Source organism: Fistularia commersonii, chromosome 28 (assembly GCF_037954325.1).
Source record: "Fistularia commersonii isolate RoL2024-O1a breed Wild chromosome 28, RoL_Fcom_v1.0, whole genome shotgun sequence".
Taxonomy (NCBI): Eukaryota; Metazoa; Chordata; class Actinopteri; order Syngnathiformes; family Fistulariidae; genus Fistularia; species Fistularia commersonii.
This window is the reverse complement of record NC_141311.1, coordinates 11,874,717-11,902,613: the sequence shown is the minus strand read 5'-3', so window position 1 is coordinate 11,902,613 and position 27,897 is coordinate 11,874,717. Positions and strand designations below refer to the sequence as shown.

Here is a 27,897-nt window from a genome sequence, read left to right as displayed (position 1 = left end):
ACAAGAAGATTTTGAAAAGTTTTATACTGTTTGAAAGTGTTAAATATTGTTAACATTTTCAATTTCTGTAGAAAAACAGTTACACTGGGTTAGCCATGTCTTCATTTTGATACTTGTGCTGATTAATATGGCTCGCTTTTTTGCACTTAGGTGTTTGATCACGGAGTTGTTTTTTGTTGTAAAATGAAAATAATAAAATGTAGTGGGGAATGATTGGTTAAGTGATGACTAGATTTTCAAGTCAAACTTACAAGTTATTCATTTTTAATAAAGGGACACATATATTCGACACATTATTTCTGTCATGTTTTAATATAGTGCTATTAAAGTGAATTTGTTAAAATGTGCATAAAGACAAAAATCAAACACTACACATGTTTCTTTATTTTATTAAGGTAAGTGTTTGGGCATAAGTATAAAAATAGTAATTTAAGAGAGGTATAATGAGCCTTGAGCCAGATTATGATTGTCTGCTTATTTGGCTAACAGTACATGAATTGGAAAAATCAATCACTGACAATTATAGGTGATTATGTGAAAATTATAAGCATGTGACATATTTTGCATATTGCATTTCACATATTGAATCATCTCATGATAGCTACATAAAAATTAAAGAAATAAAAAAAAATAAACCATTGGTGTATTGTTAATGTGCACCTCACATAAAAGTTACTGGCATTAAAAAGTCCAACGGTCTTGCATACAACAGAACAGTTCACTTGACCAGTTTTTACACACAGCTCTCGGACTTTTGAGTTTTCGGAACAGTTAAATCTACAGCAACTCTATTGGACTCACTATATTATCCAAGGTTGCACTTATTTGCACCAGGAAACTGGGTTATGATAATTTTCTTGAAGTTTATTTATATCAGTAGAGTGTCTGTGGACTAGCTTGCAAAAAAAAAGTTGTACTTTATTAACAGCTTCATTCTCAATTGTAAAACTCAGACAAAAATGCAAAAAAATTGACGAGATAGTCAAGAAATAAAGCAATACAAATCAAACTGTATTGAAATATTATGTACAATCGTGCTGCACGAAACAATGACTTACTATAGTCTAAAATAAATGATTACATTATCATGTATCCTTCATTAAAAATACAAATCAATTCAATTGTGGGTCGGGTATGTGCATGTCTGTCTTTTGCACCATACATTCGGGTAAAGTGCCTTTCAAGACAAAGATCAGCTGGATTCTCAGTGACACCCAACTGAGCTGTCTTCATCAAAGTTCTTTTCTCAACGATAACTTGTCTTCATCATTGTTATTGTTCTTGCATCTTCACCTTTTTCCAAAGACAGCTCTTGCTGTCATTGATGGATGCTATAAAACTGGAAAGGTCACTGAGAAAAGACCAGGTACATGACATAGTTACAATACATTTCAGAAATTCGTGATCCTCTACACATATTAATATACAGTTATAATTATAGCAGTACTATGATATGTTTTATGGTTAGCTGAAAGTTTATGAGACTCACAGTGACACATGTGGATGAAAATGTAGAATGATGCAAAAGCATCAATACAAGACCCTTATTCATTTGATAGATTTCATGTGTCTCTAAATAATGTCCTCAGTGACGGCATTCGTATCAAATTTCCACGTCATAGTACTTTATCTCAAAATAAAGTTCTTGGGAGAAAGGTACAATGTTTGTGTAAAATATCAAGCTATAATTAGATATTTAAGGTGGGTACACAAGCACGGGAGCCTGACAGTCAACTAATTCAGTTAATATCAGCTTGAAGGTCATTGTATGTAGCTTCTCTGTGTCATAAGTCATGAGGTTCATCAAACTACTACTACTATGGCATGTCAAAGATTGTGGGCAACAGCACTTCATCAGTAAAGACTCACCTAAATTGCTTATAGTCAATAAAGAATTGCACTATGTGTACCTAAAGTGAATGTTCTTGAAATAAAACAAAAATGTTTTTTACAAACTGTATTTTCCGATACTTATGAAGCTAAGCCTCATGAATGTATTGGGACAGGGTGGCCTGGGAGCTATGAAACATTTGACACCCGTCTTTTAAGTAGATTGTGAAAGGTACTCACAGTCAGAGGCTCGTTCACAGATGAAACCGATGCGATCAGTGCAGTAAAAGTCATTCCAACTCGCATTATGGATGAGGCCAGCACAGTCTTCGCCATCTTCATGTCCATGCTTCCAGTTATCAGGCTGACCAAGCTTCCATTTCCTGAGAATAATCATATGAGCAACAAGTTAAAGAAACACACGAGAAAAACACAAGTATTACTCACGATATTTTTTTATATGTAGTTGTAAAATTCACATACGTAAAAACTGGAATGGTTCCATCCACCCACTTCCAGACATTTTCCTCCTCCCTATCAGTGAGTCCGAGCCAAAAATAACCTTTATCTGCTATCATGTTCCTCACAAATAGCTGCGGAACAATAAGCAAGATATTTCACATAAGTTTACAATTAAACCAGTTACTTATTTACATTTAAATCATATTTTATTTTTTCTGTTGTATGATATGAAATTACACAGAGTTCAATCTCATTTACCTGCTCCTCATTGTCATTGATAATGAGCATGTGAGAGGAGATGTTAGTGCAGAACTGGTTGGCCTCATCAAAGTTAAGTTTCTGAGGACTGGAGAGATAATAGCAGCTGTTGCCGAACTTTCTAAACTTGTTTGGACATCCTGAAATGAGTGATTAAGTCGCAATTCAGTATAATGAATGATGAATTTTTTGACAGTCAATATTGGGCTTTTTATTCTTGTACGTTATTCAGAAGTGAACTCACCAGGAGCTGCAGTAGCTTCAGGGGATTGAGTGGGTTGTAATGGCTTTGAAACTGAAGGAGGTACAGGAGCAGGTAGCCCTGGTAGCCCTGGAGGACCAGGAGGGCCAATGGGTCCAACAGGCCCACGCGGCCCTTCAGAACCCACGTGTCCTGCTGCTCCTCTGGGGCCCTGTGGTCCTTGTGGTCCCTGCATCCCTGGCTGTCCATCTCTGCCAGAGATCCCTTGAGCTCCAGGCTCACCTTTGTCACCAGGGATTCCAGGACGACCTCCAGCCCCTCTAGATCCTTTGGCCCCTGGAACACCTCGAGCCCCAGCAAGTCCCTGTGGACCTGAAGGACCTGGAAATCCAGGAGGACCCTTGTCTCCTTTTGGTCCCACAAGACCTGGCATTCCCTTATCTCCTTTTTCACCCTTTTGACCAGCCTGCCCCACGGGGCCTTGGGGCCCCTTATCACCCCTGGGACCTCTGGGACCTGGTGGGCCTGAAGCATCAGAAGAATGGTTTATTAGATTACACCGCTACTCTCACTGTTCAAATACGTTTCTGGATTGTGATGAGGAAAACATCATGGTTGTTCATGGCTGTGTCTTTCTACTTTGCATTAGTTGTTTAACAAAACTTGTTTTGAGAAACAAAACTGCATCTGAAAAATTAACAGACAAAAGTAATGTGCATATAGTTGTTGTAGTGCAGTAATGTACTGGGACTGCCCTACTTTGCCTGGAAATTCAGAGACTAGAGAATATTTCAATACTGTAGTTAAGACACATCATGGTTTATCAGGTTTGGTCTACGTTTTGATTTGAACCGTAATCATCTGACAATTTTTACGATAACACCAAATATGTCTTATTTCCTTACCCTGCAGTATGGTGAAGTTGGTTATGAGTTGTGAGTGTTTACTATCCACCAGCTTCATTTCCTCCATTACCACAGATAGGTTGTTGACTTCTTTGTCTAATCTTGAGGCCAACTCTTCCTGCTGGGTCCGCAGGTCTTTGCTGTCTGCATTGGCATCTGTGATGCTACTATTTAGCCCCACCAACAGGTCTGAATGTCGCATTACTGTTTCAGCACAAGACCTCATGCTGTTGAGATCAGAGCTAATGGCCCCAAGGAGCTGCGTGGTGAAGCTCACATTTCCTGTCACTCGGTCCATGTCATCCTCTTGTTTGTCTAATCGGGCTTCGAACACATCAAACTTGGATGAGGTGGTGTTGTCGTGGTCTCTCTGTTGATCCATAATTTCTCGCAGGTTCTGATCATGTCCCTCAGTGAGGATTGAGGTGTTCTGGATCTGACTAGCCAGGGTGCTGAGCTGAGTCCCCAAGTCATCCAGGGCTTCTCCATTGGACCGTGCCAGTGCAGAATTGTTAGCTGCCAAAACTTGTAGGTTTTGAACCTTTTCCTTTAACCACTCTGTGTCAGCCTTGGTCTGCCTGGCTGTTTGCTGCAGACCCTGATACTCATTCTTCAGTTTCTGCACTGCCTGGCCAGCATCTTCAACTGTCTTCTGCAGAGTGCTTAGCAGGTTACGCTGTTGGGTTTGGGTGATGTTAAGGGCACTCATACTAACCTGGGTCTGGCTCTGAACTTTGACTTGACCCTGAATTTCTGACTGAAGTCGTGCAGTGTCTGTCTGGAGGTCGTTGATCATACCACTATAGGCGGACAGGGTCTGGTTGACCCCACGCAGTGAGGCAGCATTGCTTTTCAAAAATGTCTCCAAGGAGGTATGACTATTTTGCATAGCATCTCCTGTGTTTTGAAGCTCATCAAGCATGTCTCTGTTTTTGGTTGCCTTCAAGGCAATATCATTCAGCTGGTTCTGTAACACCTCAAGGTTCGACTTAAAAGTCTTGATTTCACTTGTTGCATTACTAGACGTTGCTCCTGCCTGGTTGTCTGAGAGAGGAAATCAAATGATAAGTGACAATAATAATGTATTTTGGGTTAAAATGGTATTTTACCAACTATAAATATCCTAAAAGAGAGGCTCACCTAACTTTTTCAAGTCTGTCTCCACATCATTGATCTTTCCTCCATAATGCTGCATTCCCTCTGTGACATTATCCATTCTCTGGACCACTTAGAAAACGGGGAAAAGAGCACATGATATAAAGTGATGTTCATTCACAGATATGTAATATGATGACAAGAGAAAAAAATTCAATTATACATGATGAGAAGAATCTATTGTCTTGTTTACCAATCTTTTGTTGATAGAAAATTTGTCATTTGCAACTTATTTCACATGATTGTCAATGCTTAGGTACAGGAGCCGGACTGGAAACCTTTGCATTAGTGAGAGGAAGGTAATGACTCTGAACACCAGAGGGCACCACTACATTGAGACAAGGGGGAAACTGGACACCCAACATTTAACCCCGAATTCAATACATTGGAGATGCTGAAATAGTTCCAAAGTTTCTTTTCATTTGCTTTGAATTGTTTTTGGTAGCAGGGAAACTGCCTCAGTGAATCAGTACGGAGCTCCAACAATCACACATTCCATCTCACTAGAATGAACAATCACAATTTTTTTCTTTTTTTTTTCTTTGTCCATCACAAATCTGCAAAAGTCCATCTCTCTCTCCTGTATGACTTGTTTTCTGCCAGTATGTGGATGTCTAAAAAAACACAATACTGGGAAGCATCCTGAATGTTTTACTGATATCATTCCAGAAGTGACAATAACACATAAATCCATGAAGAACCTTTTCCCCTGTGTGGGTAGCAGATAAATGTAGATGGATTGACTCACTGACGTCTTCCTCTGTCCTCTATCTTTGCTGATTGTATCTTATAATTGCTAAGGAATGGAGGAGTGATTCATATTTCTGGTTAATCGTAATAATGAAGAAGAATGTGACATGGACCTGTTGGAGTTGGAGGACAAAGTTCTGCTCTTGAAATTGGTTGTCTTAGATACAATATAATGTTGAAATAGAAACACCTTTTTTTTCTAATTTAAGCTCAAATGCTGCTTTTCTCCTTTGTTGCCCTGCCATGAAAAAGCATTGTATGTAATATAAGCTTACTAGTTTGGGTGGGGGTGATAGACTCCCTGCTGGAGTCTAACTCACAAGCCATTATAGGCAGTTTAGCACCCACATTAATGCAAATTTGTGTCTTTAGAGAAAAATATTCAAGTACATCTATGTGCCTAAAATTACATTCTAAACATGAATATGAGTATGAATCACAGATGTTTACTGGCAAATATTACACTGCTCAAAAAAATAAAGGGAACACTTAAAAAACACATCCTAGATCTAAATGACTGAAATATTCTTATGAAATACTTTGCTCTTTACACAGTTGAATGTGCTGACAACAAAATCACACAAAAATGATCAATGGAAATCAATTGTATCAACCCATGGAGGTCTGATTAGGAATCACACTCAAAATTAAAGTGTAAAAACAAACTCCAACTTTGATGTAATGTCCTCAAAACATGTCAAAATGAATCTGTGTTGCTTCCTGAGTGGACACTATGATTTCACAGAAGTGTGATTGACTTGGAGTTACATTGTGTTGTTCAAGTGTTCCCTTTATTTTTTTGAGCAGTGTATACATAGGATGTAGAAAAAAACAAAAAAGCCCTGTTTACATTGCTTATTGGAAACTATTGTCAACAGTTACGGCCAGCTGTGAGTCTACATGTGTCTCACAAGACAACAAATAGCCACAAAGCCATAAAATCTACTTTTGGTTGTTAAACCAGGGAAGTTGCTGCAGTCATCTGGTAGACATTAGACCCACTACCATCAAAATCACATGGACTCCACTCAAACAGAGCTAATGATGAAAACCCCAAGCAATCATGACGACTCTTGATTGCAATAATTCAGATCTCGAGGAAAACTTTGAGACCCCATTTTAAGATAATAAATTTAAACTTGATAATTTGATCTTATTACTGATTTACAATGAAAACAGGCAATTAAACAGGCACACATCCATGTAAATTGCTCCATGCCATAGAATACTTCTTTTGCAGCCCTAAACCTTAAACAACAGGGATAAAGGTGGAACATTATGTTGCTATATTCAGACTACTGTATGTTGAATCAATAAAAAAACGATTCGCCTTTGCTAAAACTGACACTAGGCTTGTATTTATCATGCCACTCGAAAATGCAGTTTGGTACCACCACCAGTCAGAGTGACCCAATTTTTTCACTTTAGTACAATGCTGAGAAATGGCTTTTGAACACTCAAAAATGTGAGCATTGATATTTCATCAACTTTGATTGTCTGTTAGTCATTGTAATGTTATAAAGTTGTATTTAATTGTATGTAATTTTTTGTTTATTTTCACAATATATAACACTTTTGTTTCTTTAATCTAATATTTGTGTAGTTCTTGAGATCACGGGCGATGTGGCTAAGGGGTTAGAAGAGGTTGTCTTTGGAACCAAACATTCCTGGTTTCATTCCTGTGTTCCTCCTAGTCTGCCAGAGTGTTGTTGAGCAAGACACTGAACCCCTAACTGCTCCCCCTTTTGCTTATGGTTCACCCTTGATGGGTTAAACGCATGGGTTGAAATTTGTTGATGCTGTGCTGTACCTATAACTGAATGTAACAATAACGCTTTCTTCTTCTTCTTCTTCTTCTTCTTCTTCTTCTTCTTCTTCTTCTTCTTCTTCTTCTTCTTCTTCTTCTTCTTCTTCTTCATCTTCTTCTTCATCTTCTTCTTCCATGTTTTACTTGTCACATTGTGAGGGTGTCACATTGTGGGGTACCTTTTCACATCAAGCAAAGGGGTTATCAATGAAAACTACCCTTTTACGTCACGGGGGTACACTTACATTTGTTTAAATGTTAATGAAGGTCCACTGTCCTGTCATTAATTGTCTAATAAAAACAGCTTGTCATTTGTTTTAAGTCATGATGTGTTACTTTTTTAATGGAAGATACCTGTCAAAACCTGACAAAACTTGGATCAACGTCATTGTTTGTTACTATTGTGACTATAACATCACTATTTGAAAGCATTTAAAATCTTTTAATGCACCACTTGTACTGTGAAAGTTCAAATATTTGAGTTTTGTTGTGACCTACCTTTATACCCAAGGACAGCAACTGCTATTGTGAGTATAGCACAGAGCACATATAACAGTGCAATAGCTGCCCTCAATGCCCAGTCATTTTTACACTTGGTGCACTCTGAGCCTTCCTGGATTCCTGCAACAAACAATTGAATGTGCATTAAAAATATAGAATATATTAATAAGTCTGCTTCTAACTACACAAAACACGTTGTTGACTATGAGCAGTAGTCACTCATGCAACTGGAGGAGGTACTTGTCCACGGATTTCATTCAAGAATGAAATCACATGACGCTTTTCCATTCCATAACTAAGTTTAGTACAGCCTGCCTCAAATGGGACATTGTGTGCCTGTCTTCCGCCAAGTATCAATTGAAAACATAAGAAGGCAAAAGACTGTGAAACCCTGGGCGCACATGTGTTAGCCATATGAAAAAGAAATGAAGACGAACCGCCATTCTTTTTTGTGTCATTCCTTATTGCCGTCTGACCCGAAATGACGGCACTGTGTTTATTTGGTCATTTATCATTTCTCACAGATGTTCAGTCATTCAGAAGCACTGCTCTCTAATAGGCCATCCCATGTAATTCTGTATGCAATACATTTGTTTTCTGTATTACACCACAAGGATAGCAAGAAAGCACTGCAACAAATTCATAAACAATAGATGTGACAAATCTCAAATCTGTATTGTATAAAGTGCCTGAATTGTGTCAACTGGAAATGTGTGTCACATGTGCAATCTTAAAGTTCCCCTCCAATCAGAAATGCATTTTTATTTTTCTGCATGTTTGAGCGTCGGAGTATTGTCTGAAGACTCTTTGCACACTCATTGATGAAAATGTAGGTTTCCTCTGTGATTTTAAGACATGTCCCGAACACTAGGACAGAAAGCACACAAATAAATCTGAATTCAGTTTTCAACTAATAAACATAGGTTTTGTGGAGAAGCTTTACACCCCCAGCGAAGAAGCAGTATTGTATAGGAAACATCATGTCCTCGATGAAATGTGTGAAATAAAGAATATCTACCCATTAATTGTCCGAAGTGAGAGAGAAGGAGCACTATATAGTACATTTCTTTGCTTTAATGCAGGAGTGGGTGGTATTATTAACAACAAGCAGCAGCATTATCACATTATATCAGGGATCTGTAACCATTTTCCAGGGCAAAAACAAGACCGCTGTCCAATACTCATTCATAGCATTGTCTGGTTGACACAGATCTGGAAGAGACAAGAGCTACTGTCCCAAAACACTGTAATTGCAGAGACCTTTGTTTGCCCTACCTTACACACTGTCAAAGTGCTGTCTCTGTTCCATAAAGTCATGCCTCATGATGGGACTGATATTTGAGCCAAAGGAGAGACTGTTCCTCCTGTTCCTACCATACCAGAGATGCTCTGGAGGACTGGCCTCTATGCCTGGACCCACACATCTGTACAAACATTATGTCTTAACAACCTCAAATGGGGCCCAGCCATGGACCTAGACATGGAAAAGCAGGCTGCTGTTGTCCTTATTGTGTATGAAAAGCCTCATGTTTGGAGTCAGTGTGGAGAGCTACACCAAAGACGTCCCGGCTGGTTGTCACCACATGCTGCTCAAAGGACTACATAACACTTTGTAATAAGGAGACACGTGTCTAGAAGCGAATGGTGAAAAGGGAGGGTCGTGTGGTGTGACTAGTAAGTAGTTTAGACCATAACGTTAGGATGATATTTATTAGATTAGTATAATAAGCACTCAAAGATATCTTCTTATTGTCACTTTTTAAAACTAATGTTGGAAAACAATCATGATAATTCTTTTATTCTCCCTTTACATCACTGGACTTGTTAACATGCTCAAAATGCTCATTGTTAAAATACCAGATGAGCAGGTGAAAAGGTTTTCTTGTGGTTGTCTCTGCCAGCTGAAGTCTGTTGGAGTTGCAAAGACATTTTGTCACAATTAAATGCATAGTTGGGCTTCATGGTATCATGTGAAGTATCTGTTATTGTCAACAAAAGACAGATGAGCTAAACTAAGACCTTCCAAAGCCAGAGCAAAATACAATTTTTTGAAAGGCAATTTTGAAGACACAATGAAAAAAGTGCCTAAAATATCAGCGAATTAATAGGCAATTAGCCCAGTGATTATAACATGTGTATTACACGTTATAAAATATCAGTCGTAAAAAGCGAAGGATCTCATTTAAAGTCATAAATCTTAAATTGAAGGAGCAACAAGGAAAATTATAATCTCAAGAATTTGGCAAGAGGACCCACTTTTTAGAGCTTTTTTTTAGAAAACTTGAAACAAAACCTACTCAGGTGTAAATATTTGCATAAATGTAGCAGTTATAAGACGGTTACTGTTTTAATGTGCACTTTTCTTCACTAAACCTTCAGTGTTTTGCACCTCTAGTACGGACAAATTGATCCAGACTCCTGAATTTCCACTGAGTTAACATGGATGAGTTAGTCTTCCAAAATTGCAACATTTTCCTCTTGCCCTTCTCTTTAGTTCGCTTTCCCCTCCAAGGGTTCACTTAAATAACATTTCTGTTAGCAATGTGGCATGAGATATTAAGAAATGCTTTGAATACACTTGCAGCACTAAAAAGTTGGAAAACAACTTTAAAATATCGCATTGATTGTTTTCACTGTTCTTGTAAACCCCCTGTGCTTGAGTCCTGTTTCTCACTCATCAGCAAGTGTGTCATGTTTTATATCCATAGGATCATTGCTGACTCTTGCTGTCTAAGCAGAAACTGCCATAGAATATAAACATCCTGACACACATGTTAAAAACTGTTAAAACAACTGGCTTTGTACAGAACACGGGAGAACATAACGTGTAAGTTGGCTGGAAAGCAGCCAGGATTTCCCAATAAACAAGTTGGACTGCCGCCATACCATGCCGTCGAGGTAAATAAAAACCTAGATAAAATTAAGGTATGTTGTAGCGTGCTGTATCTTAAATATTATTGGTGTTTTGTGACAAGGTTGAGACAACACTTGTAGTATGTTTAGTTAATGCAAAGTAATTTATAGTCTGCACATTTGGCCCCAGAAATTCAAAAGAACATTCATGAAAACTGCTGGAGATTATTATGTACCCCACGCTTCTGAAATCCATCTGGAATAATAATGTCAACAAGAGCATTTTCTTTTTAATGTGAAAGGTAAGGATTTAGCTACTGCACTTGCGATGACATCAATGCATTGTGCTAATATGCAGCAAAAAGGCTTAGTGACAAGTGAGCGGCAGATCGATAGATGGACGGACATGGATAGATTAGATAGGTTGGTTGGCTGCTTGATAAACTGATAGATTGATTGATTTGTCACTTTCAGTGAATATGAAAACTTCTCTGAGAAATGGGGGATATGGAAAAAATCATGTTGCTCATCTTTACATGTTTTTTACATGTTGTACCCACATAAGACGAATTAGCCATCATGTGACCTCGATTGTCGCTCATTAATTTGAAGATACAATTTTTTTCTTTTAATTTCTTTATTGTTGTAGACCTTGATAATAAGAATGTATGTGGTTAACTATATTGCTTTCGGTCTTCCTGAGAAACACTGTTAAAGAGGATGAACACAGAAAAAGGGGACAGAAAGGGGCTGTCCTGTTCTTGTGTCTGCAGTTACAGCTGCATTTAATTCAGACTCTGAGTCAGTCAAAAAGAAAATATATTTTCAACACTTATTTCCTTATTCCATGCGGTTGACATAAGGCTTGCCTGCATGCCCTGTCTCACTCTTGGCTGGAAATGGAAACTTCCATGGCAACAAAAAGAAAGCTTGTACAGCCCAGAACCTTTTTGTGTGAAGCCCCTTTGTGCACTGTGTTAATACTAAAATGTATGCACTAACTGAGTAGCTACTGCAAGAATTCCAACAGCCATACCCTTAAACAGTTGGTTCCTGTATCGACTATCGTGTATAAAATGCATTCCAAAGTATGCACCATCTACAAGTTCAATTACAATGAACTGCAAATGAGGTTACAATTAATTGCCAGTTGTCAATCTGACTCGTTTCCAGTGAGGGTTGGATTCCACCGATTCTGTTCACAACTTTTATGGACAGAATTTCTAAGCAACCTCAGGGTGGGGACCCCCAGATGGGGTCCCTACTTTTTGCAGATGATGTGGTTCTGTTGGCTTCATTGGACTGTGAGCTCTCGCTGGAGCAGTTCCCATAAGTATGTAAAGCGTTTGGGATGAGAATCTGCAGACCATCCAAGACCATGGTTCTCAGCAGGAAACAAGTGGAGTGCCGACCCTGGGCAGGCATTAAGGTATCTCGGGGTCTCGATCAAGAGTGAGGGAATAATAGAACAGGAGATCAACAGGTGGATCAATGCAGTGTCAGCAGTGATATGGACTCTTCACCGGTCTGTCCTGGTGGAGGACTTGAGCCAAAAGGCGAAGCTCTCAAGTTACATACATTTTTACATTCCTACCCTTACCTATGGTTATGAGCTGTGAGCTGTTGTGACAGAGAGAACAAGGTAACCGATCCAAGTGGCTGAAATGACATCTCAAAGGGAGAGCCCTTTGAGATGTGGTTAGGAGCTCAGCCATCTGAGTAGAGTTGCTGGTCCTCCATGTGGAGAGAAGTCAGATGGTTGCTTGGGCATCTGGTCAGGATGCCTCCTGGACACCACCCTGGTAAGGTATTCTAGGCACGTCCAACAAGAAGGAGGCCCCAGAGAAGACCCAGGACAGTCTGACTAGGACTATGTATCTAGACTGGCCTAGGAACGTCTCAGGATCAACCTTCAAGAGCTGGACCAAGTGGCTGGGGAGAGAGAAGTTTGGGCCTCTCTGCTTTGGCTGCTGCCCCCGCGACCCGATCCCGGATAACTGGATGGATGTATGGATCGATGGATAGGCGGATGGGTGGTTACAATGAATTAAAATTGAAATAAATGGGATAACCTGAAGTCATAAATGGGCTTTAATTTATCAAAACAGTAAATCCTGATTTAAGATCCTGATCCTGGTCTGATATTTGCAATCACAAATCCCGACATGGTGATTTTTACAAAGTACTGCGCTCATCGAGTTCAATAGGAAACACTTAACTAATCCAGTGAGCTCAAATTACAGTTTAGGCTCAAGAACTAGTTTCACTCTTCCTGAGAGACAATTTGATCTTAACTTCATTACAATGCAGTCCATTCATATCTTCATAGCAATGCATCACAGTTGGAGGAGCACCATAGATCAGAGTTTAAATATTCCAGAGATGTTATAAATTGTCTTGTTGCATGAATGCTAAAATGATAAGTTGTGGAATCCATTTTTAAATAGTGATACCAGCAGACATTTGTATTCTGAATCAAGATTGGTAATAGAAGTTCTAACAGTGACATTATCACCAATTTTCAGCCAAATAGCAACATCTATTCTATATACAGATTTATATATGGATACTCATTTGTGTGCATGGTGTCACTAGACTTGGATACAGGAGTAAAATGTTATTAACTGCAATGTTGGGAACGTGTTTAGAAAAAAATCCTGGCTTCACCGTCGTCATCACACGCTAGAACTTGCAGATCCCCCAGTAACAATAGTTGCCAACAGAATGTTAATTAGTAAACTCAAAAACCAGATAGCATGAGTGAGACAAAATACTTGAACCTTTGAGTACATGAATTTGCTGAGCATGCTCGCCTGTCTCGGACCATATTACTTTTAATAAACTGTTAAGAAGTTTATGACACTTTAATATTGTGCCCCTGTCCTCTTGAACATCTGGACCTTGTTACTGTTGGAGCCAAATCAAAGTGCAGATGCAAGCATTTGATACACCTTTTCCAAGCAAAAATCACAAGGGTATGTAGTTTTCAAGGTTATCTTGCCTGTTTTCATAAGAAAACCTTTTAACTTCATTTCTACATGACTAAAGCAATTTAAGCTTTATAGATCACCATGTTCAAGTATTTCATGACTAAAAAAGGTTCTTGTCAAAATCTTCTTGTCATGGCCACTGGATTTGAATTTCTTCACTTCATTTCAACAAGAATTCACAATGAGCTGGATGAATGAGAACCTTAGCAGACACAAAGCAACAGTATGTGGAAAGCTGCATGTCTGAACAGGATGCGGTACCCCTATTCTATATACACATATGCACAGAAATATCTTGAGCCATTAAAGATGGTGTCCTCTGCAAACTCCATATAGCTAAACATAAATAAATATTTTGGTTTAATATGCAGTACTTATAAAAGCCTCCAATAAGCCTGCTATAAACTGCAGGCTTTTGAGCTCAAAAAAGACAAGATGTAATAGAAATAGTGTAATATATTAGCCATTAGATACTAATAAGGCTTAAAGAGCCATTTGTGGACAGTATTGTGAAATATTGATTGTAAATACAAGCATCATAAACATTACTATTGTTCTTGATATGTGTTGCTGCAGTTTATAAGAAAGCCAGAGACCTAGAATAGAAATCTGAACAGCTTGTCTCGAAGTACGTTTTTGTGCATAATTAGTTTGGTTCAAATATACTTTTTCTACAATAAAATGTATCACATTTAGGTCCTAAAAAGTATTTTTAACCAATGATATCCATTGTCAACTCTAGATCTGGCAGGTACAGACAACCATTCTCAACTGTTATCAGATGCTTTTACACAAAAAATTGATAAAATGGTTTAACGTTAATTAGGCCAAATGTATCATTATTTACCTTAGCGGCCATTTTAACATTATCACATTGTAGGTTAGTTCATAGGAGTCAGTGAATAGTGTTGTCTTAATTCTATTTTCCTGTTCCTGCACTGTTGACAAGCATAGCTGTCTCCGCTTGCATCATCACTATGCAAAAATACTCCTATTTTCCCAGCAGAGATTTTAAGATTATGCTTTCAATAAAGACCCAAACATGACGGGAAAAGGCCTTCTTTGGGGTAATGTGGTAATAATGAAGACATACTTGGAAGTGAACGTGGTGCTATCAGTGATGACTAAATGTGGATGGGAAAAGATATGGTGCATTAGCTGTCGCAAGAGGATGTTTTTTTTCTTTTTTTTCTTTTTAATCACACTGTGTCAGAAGTCTGAAATGTAAAAAGTGTTTCACTCAATTCCCAATAGAGCGAAACACTTATATGGCCAATCAGAATAGATACATTGATTCACTGATGTTGGGTACATGCAATTCAGTAGAAGTGTCATTTTTTTCATTCCATGTGTACTTGGTTAGACAATGGGTGACATGGCAAAACCTCAAGACCCACCTCTTCCAAACCACTTACAACACCTACAGCCTTTCCCAATAATTGTGTGTATGTCCTGTGTCTTCTGTCTTTCACTTGTAAAGTGTCTTTGAGTACCATGAAAAGCGCTATACAAATCTTATGTATTATTATTATTATTATTATTTATCGCAGAAGTCAAACTGTTAAGCACACAAGTGTACCTCATAAACAAATCTGGGTCACTTTATTGAGGCGTGTGGTTTGGAATTAGATTAGGAAAGGAAGATGCAAATATGGGCATCCATGCACAAATGCATGCGCAAACACAAACACAAACACAAACACAAACACAAACACAAACACAAACACAAACACAAACACAAACACAAACACAAACACAAACACAAACACTCAAACCCTCCATTCCTTGAATTTGGTCAAACCTTCTACTAAAATGTCTGAGAGTACACAATGGATTCCACAATGTGCAGCTATGAGTACATGTACAAAACATAGAGTAAAATTTGAATATAGTGAACTTAATATAAATACAATTAAATGGTTGGGAATGGCTCCATCAATTCTTTTGTTACATGTGATAAATACAAATTTTAGATGTATAAAGGTATTTTATGTCTGAAAAAAGAACTGAACTCAAACTTTGATATTTCAAACACAAATTTGTTTCTGCTGTAGATTTGAATGTGATTGTTCTGAATTTTGTTTTGGGAATGGGGAAGCAGGGAGGTAGAGTGGTGGTACTGGTTTGATTCTCAATGAGGCCTTTGTATAGAGATGCATGTACTCCCTGTTGGAGTTACTGTACATTTCTCTATATTTGGCCCTGTGATTAGTGACCATTAAAGTGGTTGAATAATTAGACATTTGAGTGCATCTTGTTGTGCAACTCACAAAGTACAGATGCAAAGACGAGTGCAGTGTAAATAGGCAGTAATCACATGATGCATCATGCTCTTTACATGTTGCTGTGCTGCATGTAAAGTGCAGAAAAAGGCAAATAAGTGTCAGCTGTTTCAGAGTCTGATAGCAGTCAGGTAGAACGTCTCTAGTTGTGTCGTTTTACATTTCACACTCCTGCACCTCCAGCCAGAGGGGAGGAGTGTGAACAGTCCATGTTGAGGGTGTGTGTGGTCCTTGGCGATGGAGACAGCTCTCCTGTGGACTCTCCGGTGGTGGAAGCTCTGCAGAGAAGCCAGTGGGGTTCTGGTGATCCTCTCTGCAGTTTTTACCACTCGCTGCAAGTGTCTTCAGTCCAGAGCAGTGTTGCTGCTGTACCACACAGTGATGCAGATGGTCAGAATGCTCTCAACAATGCAGCTGTAGAAGTTGCAGAGGATCTTAGGTGACATGCCAGACCTCCTCAGCCTCAGTAAGAAGTACAGCTGCTGTTGAGCCCTCTTAACCGTCGGCATGGTGTTGAGGGACCAAGTAAACATCTTTGTCAGTTTGATCAATGTTAGGATGTTATGTGAAAGGGTGTGTAAGTCTTGTAATCGTGTAGCTTAATCTTAATTCCTATGTTGAACATGGTATGTTCAAGTGTTGCACCACTTTAAGTGTGTGCACACCAGGGAGTTACTGATTGAATGACAGAATACAGTGTAACATTTTTTTAAGATGCAAATGAAGATAGTCCATCATACCCGGAGGGACTGCAAAGTTAGTGAAACTGCCCAGTTGTATTTCTGAAAACTGACTTCAGAAACACGCTCAATATTTTAGTTATGTGTTTTATTCAAATCAAATTAATTCTATAAGTATTAAAATTGAATTCCGAGCCATTTTATCAATTTAGAGATCCTCTACAGACTCTATGCACCTGTGTTTTCTTCAGATCCAACAACAGCTAAAAAAAGTAAAATTCTTAATAAACCCTACTCACTAAGAAAACAAATATATTTTGACATGGTCTCTCAGGCAGGATAAGAATGTTCTTACCCCGAAACCACTCAGCTGAAGCCCAGAGTTAACTCTAAAGACCATCTGTGCAGTTTGGTTTTTATGTGGCTTTGCCTGCTGGGTGGCCCAGTATGGAGGGACTGGGGTACTAAATCTGCAGCAATCATCACCCAGCCTGATGATCATCAGCCTCAGCTTGTGTGCACTCCATCTCATCACCACATACCACTTTCAATCTTAATTGCCCAGCAGAGCCAGAAAAATCACACAGTGTGGACCTTGCTAACTGTTCAGCCAAGTCAGGATTTATTTGGTGAGAATTCGCTGACCACACAGGAGATGGTATCTGACTGGTTTTTCGGGATGTTGCAGCTGCACTGTGGTCCATGTTGAACCAAGTCAAAAGGTCAAGTGATATAGTATTATACAAAACGCTTATTTAATTTAGGCTATAAATGATCTAACTAGATATTTGAATGCATCAGAAATGTACCTTAAATACGATGGCTTGTGCTGTCTCAGATAATTAGAATATTGTGATAAAGTTCTTTATCTTCTGTAATGCAATTACAAAAACAAAAATGTCATACATTCTGGATTCATTACAAATCAACTGAAATATTGCAAGCCTTTTATTATTTTAATATTGCTGACTATGGCTTACATCTTGAGAAAACTCAAAAATCCTATCTCAAAATATTAGAATATCATGAAAAAGTAATTTTTGTTTTTTTAATTACATTCCAAAAGATAAAGAACTTTATCACAATATTCTAATTTTCTGAGACAGTCCCGTAATAGAATTTGAATCACTAAATAATAATCAAAAAGAGATAACAGGCAGGTATAATAAAGAAATGTTAAAACAAATCAGCTTGTTTTACAAGTGATTGAAATTACTCATTTCTCCCTGAGCCGGTCGCAAGCCCGAATAAATGCAGAATGCAGAGGGATGCGTCAGGAAGGGCATCCGTGTAAAACTTTTGCCAAAACCAAACATGCGAATCAATCATAATAACCAGATCAAACTAGATCGGTCGAGGCCCAGGTTAACAACGACCGCCATTGGTACCGATGACCTACAAGGAACCAATGGAAATTGGGCTACTGTAGGTCGAAGAAGACGAGGAGGAAGATGTGTTTGGAAGCAGAGAGAGAAGAGAAAAGGAAAGAGTCTGGGACTGAGAGTAGGAACTTGGAATTCTGGGACTATGACAAGAAAAGGTAGAGAGTTGGTCGACATGATGCAGAAAAGGAAAATGAATATACTGTGTGTCTGAAAGGTAGTAAGGCTAGAAGATTAGGAGCAGGCTTTAAGTTGTACTATCATGGTACTGACAAGAAGAGAAATGGAGTCGGAGTTATCTTTAGGAGGAGTTTGTTAGGAATGTTCTGGAGGTAGGTCAGATAGGCTGACATTTGAGGTTAGACAGAAATCTCCATGGACCATGATGTTTGCAGATGACATCGCGATCTGCAGTTAGAGCAGAGAACAGGTAGAGGAAAATCTAGAGAGGTGGAGGAATGCTCTGGAAAGGAGAGGAATGAAAGTTAGTCTCAGGAAGACTGAGTATATGTGTGTAAATGAGAGGAACTCGGGTGTAACAGTGAGGCTACAGGGAGTGGAGATCAAGAAGTTGGAGGATTTCAGGTACTTGGGGTCGACATTCCAGAGCAACGGAGAGTGTGGAAAAGAGCTGAAAAGACAGGTTCAAGGAGACTGGGATGGGTGGAGAAAAGTGTCAGGGGTACCATGCAATAGAAGACCATCAGCCAGAATGAAAGGAAAGGTGTTAAAGACGGTGGTGAGACCAGCGATGCTGTATGGCCTAGAAACAGTTCCAATGATGAAAAGACAGGAGGCAGAACTGGAGGTTGCAGAGATGAAGATGCTAAGGTTCTTTTTGGGAGTGAACAGGATAGATAGGATCGGGAATGAGTCTATCAGAGGAACAGCACATGTTAGATGTTTTGAAGAGAAGGTCAGAGAAGCCAGACTGAGATGGTTCAGTCATGTACAGAGGATATAGAGAATATATTGGTAGACGGATGCAGGAATTGGAGCTGCCAGGCAGGAGGTCTCGAGGAAGACCAAAGAGAGGATTTATGAACATAGTGAGAGAGGATATGAGGGTAGTTAGTGTGAGAGAGGAGGATACAGAGAATTGGGTAAGATAGAGAAGTTTGATTCGCTGGGATGACCCCTGAAGGGAAAAGCCAAAAGGAGAAGAAGGTTGTCTTTTTATCTAATTCTCTACATAATTTCTCCTTTCTTCAGAAACAAATACAGAGAATCATGAAACCACACACACACACACACACACACACACACACACACACACACACACACACACACACACACACACACACACACACCGCACACACACACACACACACACACGCACACACACACACCCTCAACACAGGACAATGTTCAGACATTTCTCATCGTTTCCAAAAACTAAGGACTATAAAAAAGATATACAGTGCAGGTTTAGGGGCCAATGTAATCGAAAGCTAAGGGAGCAAACAGATCACAATCAATTGGAGCGTCTGATCCTGAGTAGCAGTGTGTCTTGAAATGGAACAAGGAAAATACACATATTTCACTTTTTACGTCCCACTGTTTTTGAAAAGAAGGATCCACCGAGGTAAAAGCTGAGACCCTATGCAACTTTATGGTAAACAAGACTAATGATGGGACACAGGCAGAACCAGTCGGTCTGAGATTGCTGACAGAAATGCGAGTCTGACATTTCAAATACTAGTGTGTGTATTATTCTTGCGTCTGAGCCAAAACCTGCCCTGGAATGAGATTTTAACAAACCTCTATGATGGTAAACAACCTAACAGATGTTGGTTTGTTGGAGTGACATTGCAGCTATTGGCACAAATGACTCCAGGCGCAAAATAAACAATTGGTTGTTTGGCTCCTCTTAGTCTACGGCCTCTTTCAAAAGCAAATGCTAACAGAAGCTCACCTGCAACGCCAAAATGTCTTACATAAGTGGAATTTTATTTCCAACTACTAACTGAGTGAGAAACAGCAACTTCTCATCTTGTAAAACACATTTTGACTGTAGTTTGAATATGAATGGAGTTTCCTCTGTAGCTAATATTAGTAATTCAGGAAACATCTGTATTATCATCATTTAACATGCAACCTTAATGTCTGTATCATCAAAATTAGACAGTTTCCCTTGAATGTTTTTTTCATCCATGCGATTTCCATTGGTGTCATGGTGCACAATCAAAATGTAACACACTAAATGTACAAAAGTACAGCACAAGTGAGTAGTTGAACATATGTTTTGCACTTATCAAAGATACAAATTCTTTGGATCTTCTACTTCTTTTGAGATGGGCAACATGCACGCTCACTATAAAGCTAGTCTTTGTATATATAAGCAAGGCTACCAATATCTAATTCTTCACAATGTATATGAAGAGTTTAGCCACAGAGGTAATCGACTGCTGGCTTTAAGTGAATCAAAATGAACTTTCAAGAAAACTGCATATCCCAATTCACCTTAAAACATAAATTGGGAACTGATTTTGGAGGAAAATAACACAAAGCAAAAGTCAGCGTCATTGACTACACATGACTCGATAATCAAAAACTGTCCGTAATCCCAGGGTTGCCTGGTTCTTAATTAAGATGCTGAATTCTAAATTCTGAATGAATAAAGTCTGGGACACACCTGACTTTGTGGAAAAAAACATAAAAGTACAAAAAAAGAAAAAGATGATGTCATCGTAATCACAGCTAGTAAGTCAGGGCGGTTGGTGCAGGAGGTGGAGCATTTGTCTACTATTTATGGTTTGTACATGATGGGTTAATTGCAAAGAATGAATTTCCCCATGGGGTTAATAAAGGGTATATTATTAAGTCAGTGTTCCGACTAAGTTGTTAGCAAAATTTATGTTTTATTAATTGGCCTCTTCTTTCAATACCTGTATTTATTGGATCAGAGAGAAGGCTGCTGCTGAGAATGTGCAGAAAGTTTTTTTTAACTTTGAAACTCAAATCATAGTTTCATTAACTTTTTCAGTTGAATTGGAAATGAATACTTTTATGTTACTGTTGCTTACAAAGTACTCTTTTTTTTTTTTTATGGAAATTTTCAAGTTGCTAAACATGTTCGGGCTCAACTGGCAAAGCTGACGTCCCTCCAGTTGGAAAGTTGGCCGTCTAATACCTGGCTCCTCCTGTCGGCATGCCCGAGTGTCAGGACACTTCTGCCCCCTTTGTGTGTGTGTGTGCACTGTCTGAATGGGTGTAGTGCGAATAGATTCACGCTTTCTAGTGCAAAACACTGAAACCGATGTGAAAGGAAGGTGTGAAAGCACTTTACCAGTGAAGACCATTTCTCATTTAATATACTGAAAAAAAGTCAATTCAGATAAAAAAAAAAAAATTCGATTCTGAAAACTGACTTTTATGGTCATTATATTGTGGCGGATATGAAAGGGTTTGGTCTCTCACCCCACGGGACAAGGGGTCGGGAGGCGTGGTTAAGTTGGGTGTACAGGCGATCCCAGATGATCAAGTTCTAGCTGTTATTTGTTGGTGTTTCAAATTTAAGGATCAAAATCCTCTATGTTTCAGCCATTATTTAATCACTGAAACACCACGATATAACTAATTTTGCAATGAATCAATTGCAACACTTTGGAATTACGGTAAGGTGGCGCAGTGGTTGGTACTCCAGCGTCACAGCATTATTGCAGGATAAGCAGCAGAAGATGGATGGATTTACAGTGTTGAGAGGAACCAATTGCAGTGACCAATTTGGAAAATCCAAACATCCAAATGCACTTTGTCTGCCTCCAGAAATATAGGACAAACTAAGCACACACTCTTAACAAACTCTGTATTCCAACAGCGTGCTGCTGTGAAGAAGTCAAACGAATTACACCTCTCAAATCACTGACACAGACAATCGTCCAACATCAGGCAAAAAATAACACACAGAAAATTAAACAAAAATTTACGATCAAGCCAACACAACTTGGAAAGTGTTTTGAGGCAACATGTTGTTGCTGATGTCAGTGAGATTCATGGTTGAAATTGAAACACAATCGTCATCCATTGCTCACCCAAATCCTAGAGATTTAAGCATTTGCTTTTTAAACATACACTGTTCTGTATTGATTTGAAGTGCAAAAGATTCAGCACAAGCTGCTGACAACTTTGCCTTTTAACATAGAGATGGTTCTGGCTGGAGGGCTCTGTGAAGTCGACTTAGCGCTGACCTCAACCTGAAGCTAAAGCACTCAGCAGAAATCCTCAAGGTATGCCTCACATTATCCCCTGTGCTGTGATTTATGTATTATCTGGACTTCAGTCCGTCCTGCATGTCACCGGTCAATCCAGGATTGATCCATCCTCCATTTGAACAGACGTCTGGAATCCCGATGAATCGACGCAGCAGTGTCACCCGCTGTTTTCTGCGTCTTTGTCTCTGCTTTTATTCAAGTTGTTGTTAACTGTCGTCTACTTCCCTGTAATCTTGTAATGTTCTTTTTCTCTTTCTTTCCCCATTTGACTCACTCCACTCCACACTTGAAAACATGAGGGAGTAATCTTTCACTGATGTACTGGCAGACTCTGGAGGGGGTTATAAGTAACAGGCTGGCATTCTGAAAACATTCTTTTCTGGTAATAAAGTCCCCGTAAATTAAAACCACTTGCTGTTTTGCTCCCAAAAATAAGACTGGAAAGGAATGCGACTCCGACTTTGAAAAAAGTTCCGGGAAAATGTTGCCTCGGTGAATCCGGATGAAATAAAGGTAAATTAATATAAACAGAAATGACCAGTAAGCAGCGGGAAAAGCTTAAAAGTTGCGGAATAAATTTAAAAATCAGAGTGTTGTTACTTTGTAATATAATCTCCCCTTGAGGTTGTACTTCCGTACTTTTCCAGCCCGATCTTTCCTTTCTCTTTTTGGCACATTGCTGACGCAGCACACTGTCAGAGCTCATGACATCGACTACCTTCCCCACTCTCTTACTCCTTCTGAGTAGGTTTACTCTAAATAAGTGTAATAAACTTCAATCCTTGACGCAAACAGAGACTGAGCAACTTATCTGGTTTGGAGACCTTTTTACTGGGATTGTTTAGTTCTTGTGGAAAGCATCTTGTGGAAAGCAGATGTCAAAATGAATCAAGGTCCCAAGTTTTCTCCACACAAAAAGTAATTTCACAAAAACATTTTAACCAGTACTTAGATTTTTTTTTTTTTTTTTCAAACAGGTGATACAGCACAGCGCAAACCTGTCATTTAGAAATATATAATACTAGCAACGTAGTGAATGTTCAATATGTAAGTGGAAATGGTATATGATATATATTATGGTTAAACCACCTATTCAGGAAATAGTAAAATTTTCCACAGATCTCTCACAGCAAGATGATTGTGGTATAGTGTCTCCTTTATCAATTTAAGCATATTTAACAACAATAACATACATTTTAGAATGTATTTAAAATATACAAGGTATAAATTGGTTAAATGCATTCATGTCATATCAACTTTTCATAATCTATCTTTTTAACTTTTCTCTATTTCTTTTTAGGCTATTTTCCTACAACTTTTCAAATTACTTTATTAAAACATCCATTCATTATCTACCACTTATCCTCAGGGTTGCTGGAATGACAAAATGAATTTGTTGTTACAAGGATGTTTAATTTGCACTCTTTACAAAGTGCCATTTTTTTAAGAGACAACTAAATCACGAATGCCCTCTTTTTCTGATTGTGATAATGCATATATAACTCATAATTTTTTTAAGAAGAAATGACAATGATTGAGAGTTCATGAGAGTTCGACTTTGCACATCTGTAAGTCCCTATCATCTGACCTTTGCTAAATTATTTTGTGACCTAATGGGGGTGAAAATTTACCTCCTGATCTTATAATTTCAGTGAACTTGATATATTCTGGGAACCCGAGAAAGGGAAATGAGCAAACCAGTTTTCTCATGGGACCTTTGGTTTTAGGCCGTGTTATATTTGAATATATGTGCTGATGGGAGCAGTGAGGCTTCCGCAAGGTAATAAGGTTGTAATGCCAGTCAGCAAGTGGTCAGGAACACCCAGCATGCTGGGGTTTCCCTTTCCAATGTACCCTATTGTTATTGTAACGGAGAGATAAAAAATAAACAAGTGTTGGTTTCCAGGAAAGGATCAGGCCTTTTACTTTTGAAAAATATCCTAAATGAAACACTCATATCACAATATCATATGAAAAACAAATACTCTTAATGATGAATAATCAACACTCATTTGTAATATGAGGGATTTCCTGACAGAAGGGGGTCTTCTATGTTTGATGGAAGGAGTCGAGAAGTTGCATTGTACTTACCAAACCTTTTATAACCAAAGGACTGCACGTCCTCCTCTTCAGAGAATTCGTCTGGAGGGGAGACATTTTTAAAATAAGTATATGCGTTTTACTTTGACACATTTGAATGTTAAACAGAGAGAATATTTTACTTGATAAATATTAGATAATTTAGCGGAAATGTCAAAGTACGTATGAGCTCTGGTTGAAAACGGACCAATTACGGACTGCCAGAAATCAAGAACAATATAAATCCTCTTCCCAAGTCTAAACCATTGTTTCCATTCAACTCTCTTTTTCTCACTTTGTGGGATAACTTGGATTTTCATGGCCTGGCAGGCCTTGAGTATCACCTTTCAACTGACTCTCATACTTGTTGGAAAGCGATGGAAAAATACAAGAAACTCCCAATGTACCTTTTAGTATTTTCTTTGGTATGCAGCTGCAAGGTAGTACCATCATAATGGGAAGATTCAATTACTCAGCAGTTTTCCCAGGAAGAAAACTCTTCCACTGGACAGACTGTGTATACTCTATGATAATATATTGGATGAATCAGTCTCAGACATGAATTACCTATATATTTTGGATGAGAGAATGAAGTCTGTATATATTTGTTGGGTGGGGATTTTCCTTGTAAACTCTTTTGCTGTGTTGCTTTTGTGAATGCTGCACTCTTATAGGAATTGAAAAATCTTATATTGGACTCTCAATGGCCGATTACTGTGTTCATCAGATATGTTTTGTATCTTCAAAGATTTCTCACTGTATCATTGTTCGTCCCGATGACAATAAAGAAACCCCTCACTTGTAGTGCAATGAAGCAATGAAGTGAAGTGATATGAAAGCAAACGCTGTGAAGGGAAATTAGGTTACCAAATTTAAAATGTAAGTGAAACTGATTTGTTAGAAAGAAATATGAGAAACACCATATCCAATGTTATTTAATATAACATTATTTCTGTAAAATCGGCTAAATTCGCTGAAAGTATCGATGGTGCACTTTAAGAGAAATTGCCCGATTACTATCATTAATTTATTTCACAGACATTTCTGCTGCCTTCAAATCCTAAATCAAAGGAGCGAATCAACACGAAACTAGCAAAATGTTTCTAACAACCCATCAGTGTTGGATTTCATGTCAGATCTAAATTAAACTCCAACGCCCTCAGAACTTGGACATCAAAAGGTGTAAGAATTTGTAGAATTTGTAGACTTTAAGATAGCGAGTGCAAAGAGGCTCTGGATTTCAGTTTTTCAAAGATATATTTTAAAAATCACATCAGTTTCAAATAGGTGGCAATAAATATCCTGGAGTGGAATTTCAATCACCTGATGTCAGAACCTACAAACAATAAATAAATGTAAGTTTCCAGCTCACATGTTTTTAATGTGTAAAATAAGATTTGTGACAGTAACATGTTGTTTGGCTCATTGGCAAACACGATTTATCCTGTGGCTTAATAACTTTGCACATCACATGGATTTCAGAGCAACTCATCACAAAAGAACCAGGAAATCAACCTTTTACAAAGAAAAAACAATTGGGTATTTTAGCTGTTACATTTGGTAAATTTGCTTCCAAAAAAATCATGATTTGCATTCCATTTGAACTATTTAGGGACATTTCATTATAAAAAGAAAGAAAAAAGTAAGAGTCATGTATTTTTTTCATTTGGATTTTGCAAGGAGATTGTCACAAGGGATTAGTAGGAGTGATTGCTCAACACTGCAGCGGACGATCCGAGAAATGACAGATTTGTTCATTTGAAGGTCAAAGTACCTTTCCATCTGTATTATAACTAGTGTTGGTTGTAGTTTAAAGCTTCACTTTATATAAAATTGACTATACTCCAGCGTTTTTTCAATACATGCTTTAGAGAATGCGGCTATTGAAACAATAATAATATTCTGGTGTGCAAAAGCATTCATTTGCACACCAGATCCTGCCAACCTTAACACTCAAATGTCTTTTACCCTGCAATTAAATTACCCAGTGAGTGTAACAGATGATTAGTGAAGATCATAAGTCAACATTTTCACATAAACTGAAGGATCAAGTGCTCTTGAGATGGAACAGAACAAAATCCACCCCGACTTTTTTGATGAATAAATCAGTCAAAGCACGACCTCCAGGACCTTCTGAAACATTCATCACCTCCAAAAAACAACAACAAAAAAAAAAGACTACGCAAATAACTTCAAAAATGCAGAAGCGTATGTTTGCATTTGGAGAGGAATAAGGCGAAATCCAACATTCGCCCATCTCACTTGTTGCACTGAAGCTGTCTGAGCGTCTTAGTGGTCTATGGAAAGTTCCACTTCATTTCTTGTCATCACAATCTTATATTACTGCCAAAAGGTACAAGCTCAAATGAAAAATAAAGCATTCCTTGCAGGTGTTCTCCAAGAAACCACAAGATGGCACAAATCCTGAAACATTTGTTTTATGTAATGCAAGCGGATACAAAATAAATATTGATAAAGTAAAAACATCAGGTTACCACATGCAAACATGCACCAAATATATCATTACTGGTGAGTGCAGAGAACTGCAAAACACACTTATTGAGTCTGTTGCATTTCTGTAAGTTTGATGAAAGGCAACAAATTACTGGATTAGGGGTCGGCATGCCCTCATTGGACCACAACAACAAAGGCTACAGTTTCCACAAGTCCAAGTATTGACATACTAACAAGTGGGGTAAAAAAACGCATAAATGGTTTGATTCTAACGTTCTTCGGAGTGAGCAGACATAAGTTTTGGCATTGCTCCGAATAGCTCTTTGTATAGGTTTTAAGTGTTTGATTTGCTGCAGCAGCCAGATGCAAAACAATCCCAAACATTCCCCTAATTGAAACCAGATGTCAAACGTGGATTGTGGCCCACGCATTCCTCAGGTCTCGGACTGAAGGAAAGAGCGCAGAAAAAGAGCAACAGAGTCAAGTAAGCGCTGTTTGTAAGAGAGTAAATTGGAAATGGTGTTTAGGAAATATCGCTATATTCTCTTTTTCTCGTAATGGCTCAGGTAGTTACATACCTTTCATGGTGCGTTGTAGGTCTTCACTGTTGTGCAGCTGTTGTTTGAAGTTACATCCACAGCATCGCTGTAACCCAAGGCTCTATCAGCGCCACGGACCGTATTAACCACAATATCCACTGTTATTAAAATAGACATATTAAATTTGAAGCTCCATCTTTATGTGCTTGGGAGGGGGGGTGACCTCCCTCGGCGCAGGTAAACTCAGAGTTGAACCCTCTGTTTGACAAAGCAGCAACAAGAAGATTCTTTCAAAGAGCAAGATGCAGTTTCAAGGCAAAAAAAAAATCCCCCCCCCTGAAATCTCCTTATTTATGTGGGAGTTTGGAAAGCTGTAAAGGTAGTTTGTCCTGCTCAGCACTCTGGTGTTACCCACAGGAGAAACTGGAGAAGCTCAGAAAAGTGCAGCATATCCAAACGTGAGAGGAAGTGGTGCGCCTGTAGGGCTGCTTGAAGAAACCACGTGCTCCCACATCTGTGCGCACCGTCTGTCTGGACGCTGGATGCTGCTGCCA

The 27,897-nt window shown here is 38.6% G+C and overlaps 1 protein-coding gene across 1 annotated transcript; it reads right to left on the bottom strand.

The window, feature by feature from the left end:
- Nucleotides 1-364: 364 nt before the first annotated feature.
- colec12 (collectin sub-family member 12) lies at nucleotides 365-27,681 on the bottom strand. Its single transcript, XM_086176456.1, has 10 exons — nucleotides 27,383-27,681; nucleotides 24,363-24,413; nucleotides 7,868-7,990; nucleotides 4,798-4,884; nucleotides 3,658-4,701; nucleotides 2,795-3,277; nucleotides 2,551-2,690; nucleotides 2,314-2,423; nucleotides 2,071-2,213; nucleotides 365-1,351 (listed from the first exon to the last, which is right to left on the bottom strand). The coding sequence occupies exons 1-10, from the start codon at nucleotides 27,387-27,389 to the stop codon at nucleotides 1,332-1,334; spliced, it is 2,208 nt and encodes a 735-aa protein (XP_086032582.1). The 5' UTR covers nucleotides 27,390-27,681; the 3' UTR covers nucleotides 365-1,331.
- Between the last annotated feature and the right edge of the window lie 216 nt (nucleotides 27,682-27,897).

Bases quoted from the DNA above. Each gene is read 5' to 3' on its own strand.
- colec12 (XM_086176456.1), bottom strand. The intron at 2,691-2,794 runs GTGAGTTCACTT...CACTCATTTCAG, and splicing joins TGAAGCTACTGCAGCTCCTG to GATGTCCAAACAAGTTTAGA. The intron at 2,424-2,550 runs GTAAATGAGATT...ATTGTTCCGCAG, and splicing joins TCAATGACAATGAGGAGCAG to CTATTTGTGAGGAACATGAT.